At 46.8% G+C, this 14,291-nt stretch overlaps 1 protein-coding gene across 5 annotated transcripts in view; it reads left to right on the top strand.

Annotated features, from left to right (window-relative positions):
* The first annotated feature begins 8,409 nt into the window (after window positions 1-8,409).
* JARID2 (jumonji and AT-rich interaction domain containing 2) overlaps window positions 8,410-14,291 on the top strand; it is a 230,643-nt gene continuing 224,761 nt past the window's right edge. Inside the window, exons 1-2 of one of the 5 annotated variants that reach the window (XM_042236974.2) lie at window positions 8,410-8,586; window positions 10,193-10,396. In XM_042236974.2, the coding sequence (XP_042092908.1) occupies window positions 10,352-10,396 (45 nt within the window). In that variant the 5' untranslated portion in view covers window positions 8,410-8,586; window positions 10,193-10,351. Of the gene's footprint in view, window positions 8,587-9,266; window positions 9,466-9,787; window positions 9,925-10,192; window positions 10,397-12,560; window positions 12,741-14,291 lie in introns of those variants that run through there. The other 4 variants (XM_027959027.3, XM_060403774.1, XM_027959026.3 and 1 more) reach the window with 4 other exon arrangements.

Raw genomic sequence — 14,291 nt, 5'->3', positions numbered from 1 at the left:
TAGTTGTGATAAGTGGAATCTAGCTCCCTAACCAGGGATTGAGCCTGGGCCCCCTGCATTAGGAGAAGAGCATCTTAACCACTGGAGCACTAGGGAAGTCCCCAGGGTATCTTCTTCTGAAACTCTCTCCTTGGCGTGTAGACGACTGTCTTTTCCCTTTGTGTTCACATGGTCTTCCCTCTTTGTATCTGTGTCCTAATTTCCTCTTCTGATAAGGACACCCGTTTTGCTGGATTGGGGACCACTGTAATGACCTCGTTTTAACTTAATTACCTCTCTTAGGTTCTATCTCCAAATACAGTCACGTTCTGAAATACTGATGATTAGAACTTCAACATTGTAATTTTTGTCGAGGACACAATTCAGTCCATAACAACAGCAGACAAGTATCATTTGTCAGATGAATATATCCACACCGATCTTGAGTTTTAGACTCGCTTTATGAAAATGTCTGGGCGTGTTATGTTACTGAAGGAACATGAAATGTTTCATTCCGTCCTCTCTCCTCTTTGGCCATTTCACAAGAGAAGTGCTGGCTGCGAAGTAAAATGGAGATCTCTTAAGTGGCACTTGTCAATCAGTTTCACTTCCTCAATAATTGCAACTTCTTGGTGGGAGCTGACCTCTTTTGAAAGAGCACTCCAGATGCAGAGAATTATTTGTGAACAAAGCGATCATTGGCACAGTGTCAAATTCCATTCATTTATTTCAGAGGCATTTATGTACCATATGGAGGTACTTAGCTAGGTAAGGGCTAGGTACCTTGTAAGTGGGTGAATGGAGTGTATAAGGAAGGAGAGTCTGATCATGTCTCAGGCCTGGAGAAGCCTGGGACAGCTGCAGGCATATTAACATGGCTGAGGGCTTCCCTGGTGGCTCAGCAGTAAAGAATCCGCCTGCCAAGGCAGGAGACACAGGTTTGATCCCTGATTCAGGAAGATTTCACATGCCTCAGAGCCACTAAGCCTGTGTGCCACAACTATTGAGCCTGTTCTCTAGAGCCCGGGAGCTACAACTACTGAGTCCACGTGCTGCAACTACTGAAGTCCTCGCACCTTGAAGCCACGCCAGTGAAAAGCCCACACACCCCACCTAGAGGGTAGTCCCTGCTCCCCACAACTAGAGAAAAACCCACAGGGCAGTAAAGACCCCGCACAGCCAAAACTTAAATAAATAAACATGGTTGAGAAATTTCCAAGGGTCTGTGCTGTAGTCATTTCAGAAAATCTAGGCTCTTTCCTCCTGGTTTTTCCTGCCCTCTAGGTTGAGAGAATTTCTTGGGACCTAGTCTGGGTTCCAAGTTGCTTGGGTGATAAGGATTCTCCTATCAGTGGAGACCCTAATCTCCTCTTCAAACATACTGACCCAAACAGAGTGCCTTCAGCGTGACCTGTGACTATCTACCAATCTGTCAGTCTGTCTATCTTTTCATAAGTTTTTGATAAACATGGCTGTTCATATATCAGGAATACAGCATGACCTGTTGCTCACAATTTTTGCAGTGTGCGTCTATGTAAGAATTTACTGCTGTACTTAAAATTTTCAACATTAACCATGTGTAAAATTAGTCTGATTATAAAGTACTCAGATTAGTATTGATTTGTATAGAATCATAGAATAGTAGATTTGGGAGGGCATTTAACCCACAGTCTCCTTCTTCACAAGAAAGTAAGGCCTAGCAAAGTGACTTGTCCAAGATCACAAAAGAACTGAGACTGAGCCCCAAGCCTTCAGATTCCTAGTATAATCTCACCTGTTAGTTCTACTATATTAAATAATCACCTTGATGGTATAGTTTTTCCTCTTTGTCTTTGTCTACAACTATAAATGCCTAAAACCCTCCAAGATACTCCACACTGTTTGAAAGCCCCTCACCTCCCTTATCTCACGCACATGTACACATGGACACAAAAAGACACTGTCATTCTGTAGTAATAAAGGCCAGATTCTGACAACGAGAGTCCCTTGGCCTTGTCCTGGGTTTCCTGGGCTTCACCTGGGTTCAGCGCCGCCTCCCTTTTCCGCACCCCAGGTGCCTTCACATCTGAGGACTCTTGGGCTTTACTTGGCTCCCTCAGGAGGACCGCAAGGAATCAGAGAGGGGACAGCGCAGAGTCAGAGGAGCATTCTAAGCAGGCAGTGGGTACTCTTTGGGGGAAAGAATGAACAAACGAGTGAGTCAATCAATGAACAAGTGAAAGCGCAAAGGAAAGGGGGAAATAAAGGGAGGGGAGGCCGACCTGGATTCTTGAGGATGGAGTGGAGTTAAGGAATGGGGTCTTTTCTGTAGTTTGCTGCGGGGCTCAGGACCTGAGCAGCTCATGGCCAGCCCTCAGCTGAGTAGAGCCCAGAAGCCCCCTACTTCCTTCAAATGTCTTCCCTGACATTCCTTTCATGAGGGAAGACTCTTAGTGCTTAGTATGTGTGTTTTGAGGACAGGGTTCATTTTATTCAATTTTATATCCTTTGTTCAACAAATTTTTTTTTTTCGTGAATGCTTGACAACTGAAAGACAAACATCTGGAAATTAATAACCTACTAATTTCTAGTCACAATGTAACTGCTGATGTCCAGTTCTCTTCTATGTGTGTATGTGCGTATGATCAGAAAGAAAAATGGTCCTGGGTTTCTGCAAAAATACGGATGAATCTGGGATTTTGGAAACATTAAGATTTCAGAAAAGAACATAATCTCTGCAGATGTTACAATTTTGCAGGAGATAGGATCTGTTTTTGCTTAGCAGCACATGGAGCCGTGGGCAGAGCGTCTGATATGGATATTAACCAGCATTTCGACTATGTGTCTGTGAAAACCTCAAACTGTGGAAGTTGGGGTGAAGGAGAGGATGTAGCCCGGGGGCTGAGCTGGACTGGTCTTGAATCAAATGCACCTCTAGGTTTCTGATGGTGAACTGATACTTTTTTTTCCTACCTCCCTCCCTTCTGCAGCCCCGACAAAGCGAAGAACTGATGATTCCTTTGGTAGGCTGTGATTGCTACCGCTTTTCTGCCGCCCAGAATGTTTTTCTCCCACCTCTCCTGATAACACATCATGCTCCACCCCCATGTCCATGGTGAGAAACAAGTTTTCTTTGGAGCCATCTTCACCAACTGCTGAGAGAAGAGAGAGCTGCTAAGATGAATAGAGGGAGAAAGAAGGAGCAGGAAGGAGGCAGGGGAGGTGAGAGCATCGTTAGTAGCCCTGAAACTAGGAATCTGGACTCCCCAGTCAGATGAAGCAAACCCCTCCGCCCCCTTTTTTCCCTTAACTTTTTCATCTGGGCTTCATTTAATTGCAACAGAAGGGATCTTGGTTAATGCAATTCCTTCCCTCTTTCCCTGCCTACTTGTAATTCTCTCTGCCTCAGTTTCCTCATCATGATTCCCTGTGGTTTCCTTGATCACCAATATGATTTCTTCCCCCCAAACACAGAGTGCAGTATTATTATAAACAGTAACTTCTATTTTTAGGAACTTCAGGTTTCCCGTCTTGGCTGCCTTACCAGAGAGTTTCTGAATCGGGGCCAGCTCTCTTTCAATAACACAAGACATAATCTAAGCAGAATAGTAATGATAGTCCAGAATTTTTTAGAAAATCCAAAGAACCAAGGACTTTCAGTGATTTGTCTAAACGAGGTCCACTCTCAACCAGGATAAAATATCATTTTATTGTGTGGTTTGTGCTCTGGCATTTAACTGAAGCTTAACAAATAAGACTGTAAATTCAGGGACAGGAAGCAGCGAATAACAAAAAGAACTAATGTCTCCTTGACATCACTCACTCTTAAGAAGGCTGTTTACTTCTCAGTTTACCTCCCAGTGTGTTTTAAAATACTCTTGCAAATCTCAGCTTGAAATAGCTGTTCTACCTTCTCTCAATAGAAGCCCCCACCTTCTAAGTACACTGGCTTATAGTTATTTATAAACCTGATGTCAGTCAAAGATTATTTTGTATATCCCTCCTCCTAACTCTCTTCTCCCTACATACCAAGATAGACCTATATAAAATTAGAAACTTCACATAAAGGATTCAGTCACTTAGATAAGAATTATTGTCAGCAATCATTTCTGAAGCATAAATTCATCATATTGGGTGAAGCATGTCTCTGAGACTGTTACATGGATACCAGCTCCTTAAAAAAAAAAAGAAGGCTTCTGTGGCCAAGGTAGTTTGGAAAACTATATGCCTCTTAGGGATTTTAAACTCTACAATAAAGTACCTTTGGGTAAGTTAGAAATTCCAAATCTTTTCCTCAAAGAATCCTTTGCTTTCAGTACCTGGTAACATTTCATGGAATAATGTGTCTTGAATCACATTTTTGAAAACGAGGGAGGTGGCCTACACACAGGATATGGAGGCAAGAGGCCAGGGTTTGACTCCTGGCTGTACAACCCTACTCATTATATGACTTTGAGCAAATCCAAACCTCTTAATATTTCATTTTCACATTGGAAGAGTGAAGATGATAAGACCCATGTTAATCTGGGTTGTTTTATGGGTTAAACTATATTATTATTGACTGTTCTTTAAGCACTATAACAAGCTATATAAATGAGGTATCATCAGATATCACAGAGAAATATAAGGTTGTATTAGCCAATTAATTGTGTATAAGTATATAAAGATATTTGCCCTAGTAATCCTTACCTAACAATTATGTATTTAAGTCTACCTGGGGGGGCCAGCACTGAGAGGGGAATAAGGAAGCATAGTCCAAAGGTCAAGGTAGGATTAGAGCAGGTTGGATCCAGAAATTTCTTTGGTGATAACTGAATTTAACCCTTTCATTTTATGTATGATGAAGTGAAGGCCCACATGGGTAAAATGAATGGCTTAAGGTCACTCAGGATTAATGTTAGGAATATCTGATTCCCACCCAGTGATGGACGTTATTGCCCAACAGCTGCCTCAGTATGAGACAAAACATGGCCCCATGAAATTTTCAATCTAATGAGGTGAGACATACAAATGATATAATCAGAAAACAAGATGATGTGGAGCAAAATTTAAAAGCTCAAAAATGGGGCTGAAGGTAACCATTTGAGATGAGGGATATGTTAATTAGCTTGACTGTAACAGCCATTTCAAAATGGATTTGCATATCCAAACATCATCTCATACCTTAAATACATATGATTATTATTGTTTTGAAAATAATTTATTTTGGCTGCGCTGGGCCTTAGTTGTGGCACTCAGGCTCTTCCGGGCGGCCTGTGGACTTTTGTAGTTGTGGCATGCTTGTGGGATCTAGTTCCCTGGCCAGGGATTGAACCCAGGGCACCTGCATTGAGAGTTCAGAGTCCTACCCATTGGACCACCAGCAAAGTCCCTGTAATTTTTATTTTTTAAAAATGTGGCTGAAGTAGCAGGGGCAATGAGAATTCAGGAGTGAGGAAGCCCAGGAGCCAGGCTCAACTGGAGGTGAGACGAGCTGGGGCCTTAAGGAGTATACAGCACTATGTTGAATTTGGATACTGAAAGAGGAAAAACAGTGGTGCTTCAAAACAGAATTGGAGATGATAAGTCAACAGACTAAGTGGCTGCCAAATTTTAAATAGTCAGGCATTATAGTTTGGGTGAAATATACATTAGTAAGCATTACTGGACACTTCCAAATTCTGAGAAGTTTTAGAGAGAATTAGAGCTTTAGAGAGAATATGAGAAGTAGACAACATGGTCTCTGATTTTAAAAAGCTTATTTCTTTATTTGGAGAGGAGATGGGAATATAAGACAAAATTGGAGAATCTAAGCATGTAAGTATCTTATACAGAGTATAAGTAGGGGAAGATGGGCTGTTAAGGCAGGATTTCTGCAGAAGACGAACCCTGAGTTGTTTCTTAGGAGAACCTTGGAGTTGATTCATGTTTGAAAGCACCTAGGAGTAACTTGTGTCATTCCTTGCATTAAGAGGGAAGTTTCAATATGCATATAATGTAGGACTGTGCATTATTCTTCTGTCCTTGGTCTTTATTAACTTTTTAATTCTTTCCTTGTCATTTCTTATAGGAAATCAAGTGGAGGGCTAGACTGCTTGATTCAGTATGGTCGCTCATACAGATGTGTACCCAGAATAGTAAGGGCCTGCTTCTATTCCTGTCTGATTTGTTACCTCTTCCTCTTTCACATCCATCATGTTCCCAGTCTTCCTATGATGGATAATTGACCTAATTAAGAGTATAAAAGGTAAGATTAAAGGAATGATATTTAGACTCTGCCCCATTAGTCACCATTCCCTCCAGCTAACCAGTTCCCAAGTCCTGTTGACTTTTGACATTCTAAATATTTCTCAACCTGTTCTCTGCTCTCTCTGCTCTTTCCTCTGCTGCTCTATTCAGATCATAACCATTTCTCATCTTATTTATGCTAGTACATTGCAACTGGTTTCTAGCTCTTCCTGCCTCTCTTTTCTTCAATCCTCAACTTCATCTCTCACAATCAGAATCACTTTTCAAATACACAAAGCCGCTTTATCCCTCTAGTGAAAATCCTTCTGAGCTTCTTTTTAGCTTACAGGCAAAGTCCAAAGTGGCATGCAGGTCCTTTCTCGTTCGGGCTCCTCTTCACCTCTCCGTTTTCTCTTTGGTTACTTCTAAAGAAAACTGAGTCCCATCCATGAGTGTGGTGTTTTTTTTTTTTTTTTTTTTTTTTAGGTCTCAAGGATTTTATTTTTTTAATGCAGTAAAGTTGCTTAGCATACTTTAAACTGCTGAACTCCTACTCATCCTTCAAAACTCCTTCATTCCTGGTCACCTCAGTAATGTATTCCCTTGACCACCTTTTCATAGTTCAAATACAGTACTTTTCAGAGGTATCATAGTCAGTCATGAGTCTGCCTTTTCTACTGAGCTGTGTGCTTCTTAACAAAGGACTTTTGAGTGTTCTCTGTCTTCAGATGAGATCAGTGGGGGCATGTAGGTCCTGTAGCAACACTGTACCTAGTGAGGTCTTCCCCCACCCTCCTATCCCTCACACCACGACTTGAAGAGGTCAAGATAAGTGCTGGAAGAGGTTAAAATCATTAGGAGAAAGAGTGATAATTCACTGATAGAGGACGAAAAAGAGGGGTAAAAAGACAGGAAAGGTAAAAGGAAGTTCATCAGGAGATAGTTGCTTCCACAACAGGAAAAGCTTTCAACCCCTAAAAAGACCAGTCTATTTTCCCTTTCAGGGAAAACAACATGAATGTTATCCAAATCTTTTGGAAATGAGCAAATTCCTTCCTTTCGCTTGCCCTCCAGCCTCAACTAGAATGGTTTTTATGTGGTGACCTGGAGTTGGTAGCTCAGCAGGGGAGTTCTCCGCCTGGGGATGGAGAAGCCTAGCCTCAGAGGCTAGCTGAGAGAACCTAGAAGAAACCCACCTTTGTTCTTAAGAATTTTGCCTGGGGAAGGGCAGATCTGACATTAAACCTCCTGAGAGCTGGCTAAAACCCTGAGTGTGAAGTGGAGGCTGCCAGTATACAGGTCATAATAATCAGAAAGTCTCTTGAAACCACCTCATTGTAAAAAGTCACTTGTATAAAGTCACTTGGGTGGCCAGTATGGAAAAATGTAATCTGTTCTATTGGGTCCTTCAGGATATGTGCCATATGAAGGCACAGAAGGTCATTTATTTTTATGACTGAAATCAACATATGACACATTATTTCAATTTTGAAAGCAGATCTTTTAAAAAAAGGTAAAGTCATAATTAAAAAGCATTTTAAAATAGCGCTTTATTGAGAATTCCCCTGTGGCCCAACCGTTAGGACTGTGATTCCACTTCAGGGCCACGGGTTCCATCCCTGATCAGGGAACTAAGATCCAGCATACCATGCTGTGCAGCAAAGGCAAAACTTTATCTGATTTACTGAAATCTTTTAATAACGTGTCTGTTTTTTAGCTGGGCTAACACTATTACATAATCCACTCCATAAGATGTGATGATCACTAATTTGTTGATGAAATCGACCAGCTCAGACAGGCCATCCTGTACCTTTTAGGAAAGGGCCCTGGGTGGTGTGACAGGTCTCTCACCTCCAGTTTCGGAGACCTTTCTAGACACTCCTCAAACACTTCAAACACTGCTGCGGATAAAACCTAACGATTATGATACTTCCGACATAAGGAGAATCTAGGGGATGGGAAGGAGAATTGAATGTATAGGAATGAGTATGAAGGCGTACTTAATTTCACTTCTCGTTTCTTAAAAGAACTGCCCGAGAGGAGATCCTTTAAAACATCACTGCTCTACACATACGGTGCGAATAAGGAAATTAACAATGCAGACCGGCTAAGAGAGACTTGAAGTAGCTAATAAAGCGAAGGCCGAAGAGATACACCGGGACCGCCTCCTTCATTTAGATCAACGATTAAATGAGCACAACAGGGGGCAGAGGCAGGTAGAACGCGGGTTCTCGCGTGGCTACCGCGGGTGGTATTCCCGGCAATCGGCGTTCCAGACGCTTCCTCGCGGTGTGCGGGTCTGTGTGGCTCGGACTCCATATTCCACTCGTTTCCCCTCAACGTTGTAGCCTCGCTAACAGGCACTCCAGACGCAAGAGACGCCGGGACCAGCCAAGATCCAGCGCGATCTCTTAAAAGACGGTGATTTTTTTTTTTTGTAGGAGGCGGCGGCCGGGGCTTCCCTTTTGGGGTCCCCCCACCCCCGACGCCGTTCTCGCCCGCCAGGCCGCGTGCCGCGCCGGGAGGTGGCCTTTCCGCGAGGTGACCTCGGGCTCCCCCCGAGCCCGACCGCAGCACGCTCCGTGTGGAGACGCGAGGCGGTGTCCTGAGGTGACACCGGCTGTGCCGCCGAGGCAGCAGGCGCCGCCGATCAACTAGTTCGCACCGAGGATTCCTCTTGGTGCGTGGCCCAGTTTTCCTCAGGACGGGCTCCAACCCCTAGCCGACACCGCCCCCCGCGCCGCCACGCTCCGAGGCCTTCCCCCGGGACGCGGCGCGTCCCTCCCCCGCCGCTCGGCGCGGCGCGCGCGCGATTCCTCGATTCCACAGGCGGTTCGCGCCGCGGGTGGGGGCGGGGCGCGCGGGGAGGGGGCCGGCCGCCGCGGGGGGAGGGGGGCCGTGGTCGGGGGGCGGGGGCGGGCCGGCGTGGGGAGTTCCTCGCTCGCGGACCACACGCTCTGCGGGCCAATCCCGAGCCAGCCTCGCTCAGTGTCACACGCGGGACACGTCCAAGCGTTTGTTGGCAGGGCCGGCGAGGGGGGCGGGGGCGGGGAGGAGGGGAAGGGAGTTGAGTGACAGGCTTGCGGGGCAGGCTGGGAATTGTAGTTCCCAGCGCTCATGGCCATAGCCATTTTGTAGTCGGGGGACTACAACTTCCAGAAGATCAAGGGGACCATTCTAAGGTGCCCCGGGAATAGGCGGCTCTCCCCGGGGCCAGGAGTCCTGGGGCACTGGCACCCAGCAGCCCGGCTGCAGGTAGACACGAGGCGTGGCGGGGTCTAGCGTTGTGGCGGCCGAGGGGTGAGCGGCAAGCTGGGGAAAGGGGGTGAGGTGGAGCGACCGAGCGTGCCATGCATTGAGCTAGGGAGCCTCTCTCAATTCCAGTCTTAGGCTTGGCGTGGGAGCGATGCCTGCGGGGTGGCCCTAGAAGGGTTTGTCGAGGCCTCTCGGGTATCTCGTCGACGGGGCCGTGAGGGTCCTCTGGGCTGGGCCAGGGGCGGTCGGCACCGGAGTAGGCGGGCTCCTGGTGGCCCAGCTGTGGGAGTTTTCGGCTGGCGTCCGGCGGGGAATTATCCGAGGAGCCCTAACTTGTATAAAAGCAGAGTCCATTTAAAGTTGGGCTGGATAGCCTCTATCTCATTGGTTAGGGGGCTTGGAAAAAAGAGACTCGGCGAGCCCTCGCTGTGGTGCTGCCGCCGCCGCCGCCGCCGCCGCCGCTGGAGTTGACTCTTCTGCTCGCACTGCTGCTGCAGCACAAACGTGACTTCCAACATTTTTTATTTATCTTTCCCTTTTCTTTTCCAAGATGTAACTACAGCTCAGACACTAAGGACCTTCACGTTTCGCTGATGTAGTTTTTGGAGGAAAAAGGGGGGGGAGTGAAGGGCGTCGGTTTTTTTTGTGTGTGTGTGTTTCGGGGGAAATTTTCCATTATGAGTGTTTTACTAAAGTGAATTTTTTTTTTTGTTTGCTTCGTCTTTGGCTTTTTTTTTTTTTTTTCCCTTCCCAATTTCGGATTTATTTCAAGGCGAATCGGGCTTTGGGGAAAGAGGAAGAAAAGTCGGATTACAAGATCAGCCTCCACCAACAACAATAAAAACCACCAGGATATTTTTTTGCAAATTTCTGACGGCTTTAAATTCATGAAGCAATTGTCCCCTTTTGCAATCAGCATTTGGATCTCAGAATGAGCAAGGAAAGACCCAAGAGGAATATCATCCAGAAGAAATACGTAAGTGCTCCTAACAACACATCCTTTGACTTGTAGTTTTAAGCAATGGCTGTGAATGTCAAGTTTATAGATAATTCTGCAGCTGAAGGGTTTGAAACACAGCGTCCGATAAGGCTGTTTCTTTCTTTTCTGAAAGAAGGCTTTTCAGGCAAAGTCGTGTCTGCCTAGTTTGGATGAAAAAACAGATTGGTGTAGCGATACCTCCAGTGAATAAATTGACCTCGAATGACACAACCATAATCTAGTTTTAGATGAAAGGCAGGGGATTTTGGTGGAGCCTACTCGGGGAGGTGGGGGCTGCGGTAATATAACTAAACTGCATTCTCGGGCGGATTTGTCCCCATATTGCACTTTGCATGCAAATGAGTCTGTTATTATTATTAATGTTATTTGGGAAATCGTGTAACGCGTGTGTGTTGGAAGACCTTTAAGTTGCAATCGAGGGTCCGATTATGGCGATCTTGTTCCTTGCACTGGCACATCAAATTTAATATATGTGGTCGTTTTGGCTTATTTGGTTCGCGACATAAACCAGTTGGGAATCATGTTACAGGGAATGCATTTGTTGGGATTGACTTTAATAATGGGACTGGTTTTGTTTAAAAATTCATGGTTTCCAGTTTTAGGGGAAAAAGACATAGAATATAGTTAACGTTTTTAAGTAGGCATGTGAATGTAAATGTAAGTGACTACAATTAATTTCTCCCAGTTAACTGGGCTTCTGAAATTTGGTGATTATCCCGAGATTTAAATGGTTTGGAATAGTTAAATTTGTTTTGTGCATAGTACAGCTACGTTTTGATTGGCATGGGGAGTGTTTTTGTTTTGTGTGTGGTGGCTCTTTTTTTTTTTTAAGTTTGGGGGGAGGGAGAGGAGAGGGGGGACCGAGGATTAACCAAATATGCACTCGAGTGATCGGTGATTAGCTGCATGCTTTAAATCAAAGAACCCATTAAAAAAAGAAAAGGCCGAATGAACACACATTAGGAATAATGCAATGTTATAAGAAAGTTTGATTTAACTCGGGTGGACAAATTGGTGTTAATATTTTTCCTTTTTGAGCAGTGTGATGTGTGTAATGGGAGATGACCTTCGGGGCACTGGTTTTTTAAAAAATAGATTTAATGGAAAAGCTGAATACCTCTTCTTGAGGGCTGATCCTAACCTAGACACGTAAACTTCAACTATGAAAGAAATGCAAGGTTAAATAATCAAGCCCAACTTAAAACGCTGCTCCCTAAAGAATTTAAGAATTAAAATACATCCGCATTGCAGAGGGCTGAGGAGAATGCAAAAGACTAGTTTAAACTCGGGCTGTAGAAACTGCAGGGAGACAAGCTTGCCTGCGAGCGTGGACCCCTTCCCGGGGCACGTCCGATCCGGGTGCAGCCACAAAGCAAAAAGGGGGTAGAACTTGGACCAGAGCCACCCCCGCCCCCACCCCAGCCCTCGCTAAGTTGGGGAGCGGCGTGGGGTGGGATTTTTTGTTCCCGGTGGTCAGCGGATTGTGTCGATTCCGGGCGTCCGGCTGTCTGCCGGTGTCTGGCGGCGGCCGCAGGAGGCAGAGCACGAGTTAACGTTCGGGGAGCGGAGCCCGTGTTCCCGACGTGCTCAAGCCGGTGCGGCGGGGGCGGGGGGGGCGGTGCGCGGGGGTCGCAGCGGGCTGGGCCGGGTCCGGGGCCGCGCGCGGCCTGTAGGGGGCGGGCTGCGGGCTGCGGGCTCCGGGCGGGCGGCGCGGGCCGGCGGGCGGGCGGGCGAGCCGGTGGGTGGGTGGGGCGCGGGGGCGGTGCGGCCGGTTCGCCTGGGGAGGGGGCGGCGCGGCGCGCGGGGCGGGGGCGTGGCGGGGAGGGGGCGGGCAGCGCGCGGCTGCGGCGGGCGCCCCCCAGCGCGCGCACGGCAGAGCATGGCGGCGGCGGCGCGGCCGGCTCCCCGCGGCCTGGCCCGCTGGCTCCAGTGCGGGCCCGGGAGCAACAGGTTAAGCCGGCTAGACGTCAGCGCGCCCCCTCCCCGCCCCCCGGTTCCTCCCCTGCCTCGCGCCGGCCTCCGCCCCCTCCCTCCGCCCCCAGCGGCTCCGGGTTCCCGGACGCTCCGGCCGGGTTCTGTTGTCATTGTGACGTCACAAAGGGACGGGCCCGGGTGGAACCTTCTCCTCCTCCGTGACGTCAAAAGTCGGGCGGGAGGTTCCAGCGCGGCGGGGCTGCGGGGGCGGAGGGAGCGGTGCGGAGGCGGCGGCTGCCGCCGCGCGGGGGGAGGAGGAGGAGGGGGAGGAGGAGGAGGAGGAGGAGGAGGAGGAGGATGCGATCGGCCTCGGCCTTCCGTCCCGAAGCGCTGCACTGCCCTCCAGGTGAGCGCTGGGAGCCTCTGGTCCCCTTGCGAGCGCCCCCGACCCTGCTCTGGTTCCATTTCGGGGGTGGGCAGCAGGGCGGAGACGCCTCCTGTCTGCGAAAACGTTTTCACTTCCTCTGTTTCCAGGTCTGCTAACGGCTGTGGCAATTATTGCGGTGGTGGTCGTGCTTTCTCGTCAATGCTTTTGCAAAGCAGGGGAAACTTCAGTGGCGCAGCTTGGCTTTGCAGGAGAACCGCGTGATGGGTTTGGCCACCTTGTCACTTTAAGTCGTGTTGGGGATGTCACGGCAGGACGTGGCGGGGTGATGCTACACAGCATCAGCTGTTGGTTTTTCTGGAAGCCTTGAAACACCAGAGTGGCACTTGTTCGTTATGCCAGTTCTAGGCCTATGGAGTAGTTTAGGGGTTGGGGCAGATAAAGACCAGTCATCGGTAGGTGTGCTTAGAAGAGCACTGGGCTGCAAGTCTGGTGTCCTGGGCTCAGTTCTTCAGAACGAGAGCACGAGGAGCGGGAAATCTAGGTTTATTTATTCATATGTAAAATATGTAAAAAGTAATACATGCTTTTGCCTTTTCACTTTATCTGAGATCGCGTGCGTGAGATGATGTGCGCGGAAGATGTGAAACTATGCTGTTTCTATGTAAGATGAAATCATTACTTGAGCTGGTGGAAGGCAGCGCATTTCCTACAGTTGGTCTCAAAAGCCTTAGCTGCCTGCCGCATTGCCATTTAGTTTATTGTTCTAGCAAAACAGTTTGGGGGTGGGATTGTAGATGGCAGGCTTTGGGGAAAATGATTATTATATTTCATATTAAATGACGTCTTTGAAAAACTCATAAATTGTAGTGTAATCCTGTCTTAATTGCTGGGCACGATTCCCACTACAGTACCTCAAATAACCGAAAACATTTGCCTTTCAAAGCCCCTTCCCACTACAGTACCTCAAATAACTGAAAACATTTGCCTTTCAAAGCCCCAATCCACTTGGACAATAAAAAGTTACATGTTTTGCTCTATGGGTATCTTATGCCATTCCTGTCACTCCACTGGTTGGTTATTACCGTCGAGTGTAACAGATAAGATACCTAGACTTAAAAACTTATTTGATATTTGATGCTTTATAGAAGGTGTGAGCTTGAAATAAAAATCTATGCCACATGAAGATATGATTCATGCAGTTAGCAGGAAAACAAATTATCTGATTTCTAGGACAGCTCAAGAAGAATTTGAAATACTAGGCTGTAAATTTTAGGTATTTAATTTTCTGATTTAAAAGTGCAGTATGATTGAAAACTCTGGGAAAAGTTTGTTACAAGATTCAAAAGCAAAGTTTACTATGATTGCATAAAATGGTAAAGAGAAAAAGTAGAACTACACCAAAGTGCAGTGGTAGGATTTATAAGTTGGTTCCCCCCACCCCCACCAGTTTTACACCCAATTGATTTATTTATGGTTCTGGGGGAAAAAACCGTGCATACCTTATTTAATTGCTGTATTTTTTTCTTTTTTGAGCTGTTTAGGTGGCTTGCTTTCTGCCTGTCTCTAGTA

Source organism: Ovis aries, chromosome 20 (genome assembly GCF_016772045.2).
Source record: "Ovis aries strain OAR_USU_Benz2616 breed Rambouillet chromosome 20, ARS-UI_Ramb_v3.0, whole genome shotgun sequence".
Lineage (NCBI taxonomy): Eukaryota > Metazoa > Chordata > Mammalia > Artiodactyla > Bovidae > Ovis > Ovis aries.
This window is presented reverse-complemented; position numbering and strand designations above follow the sequence as displayed.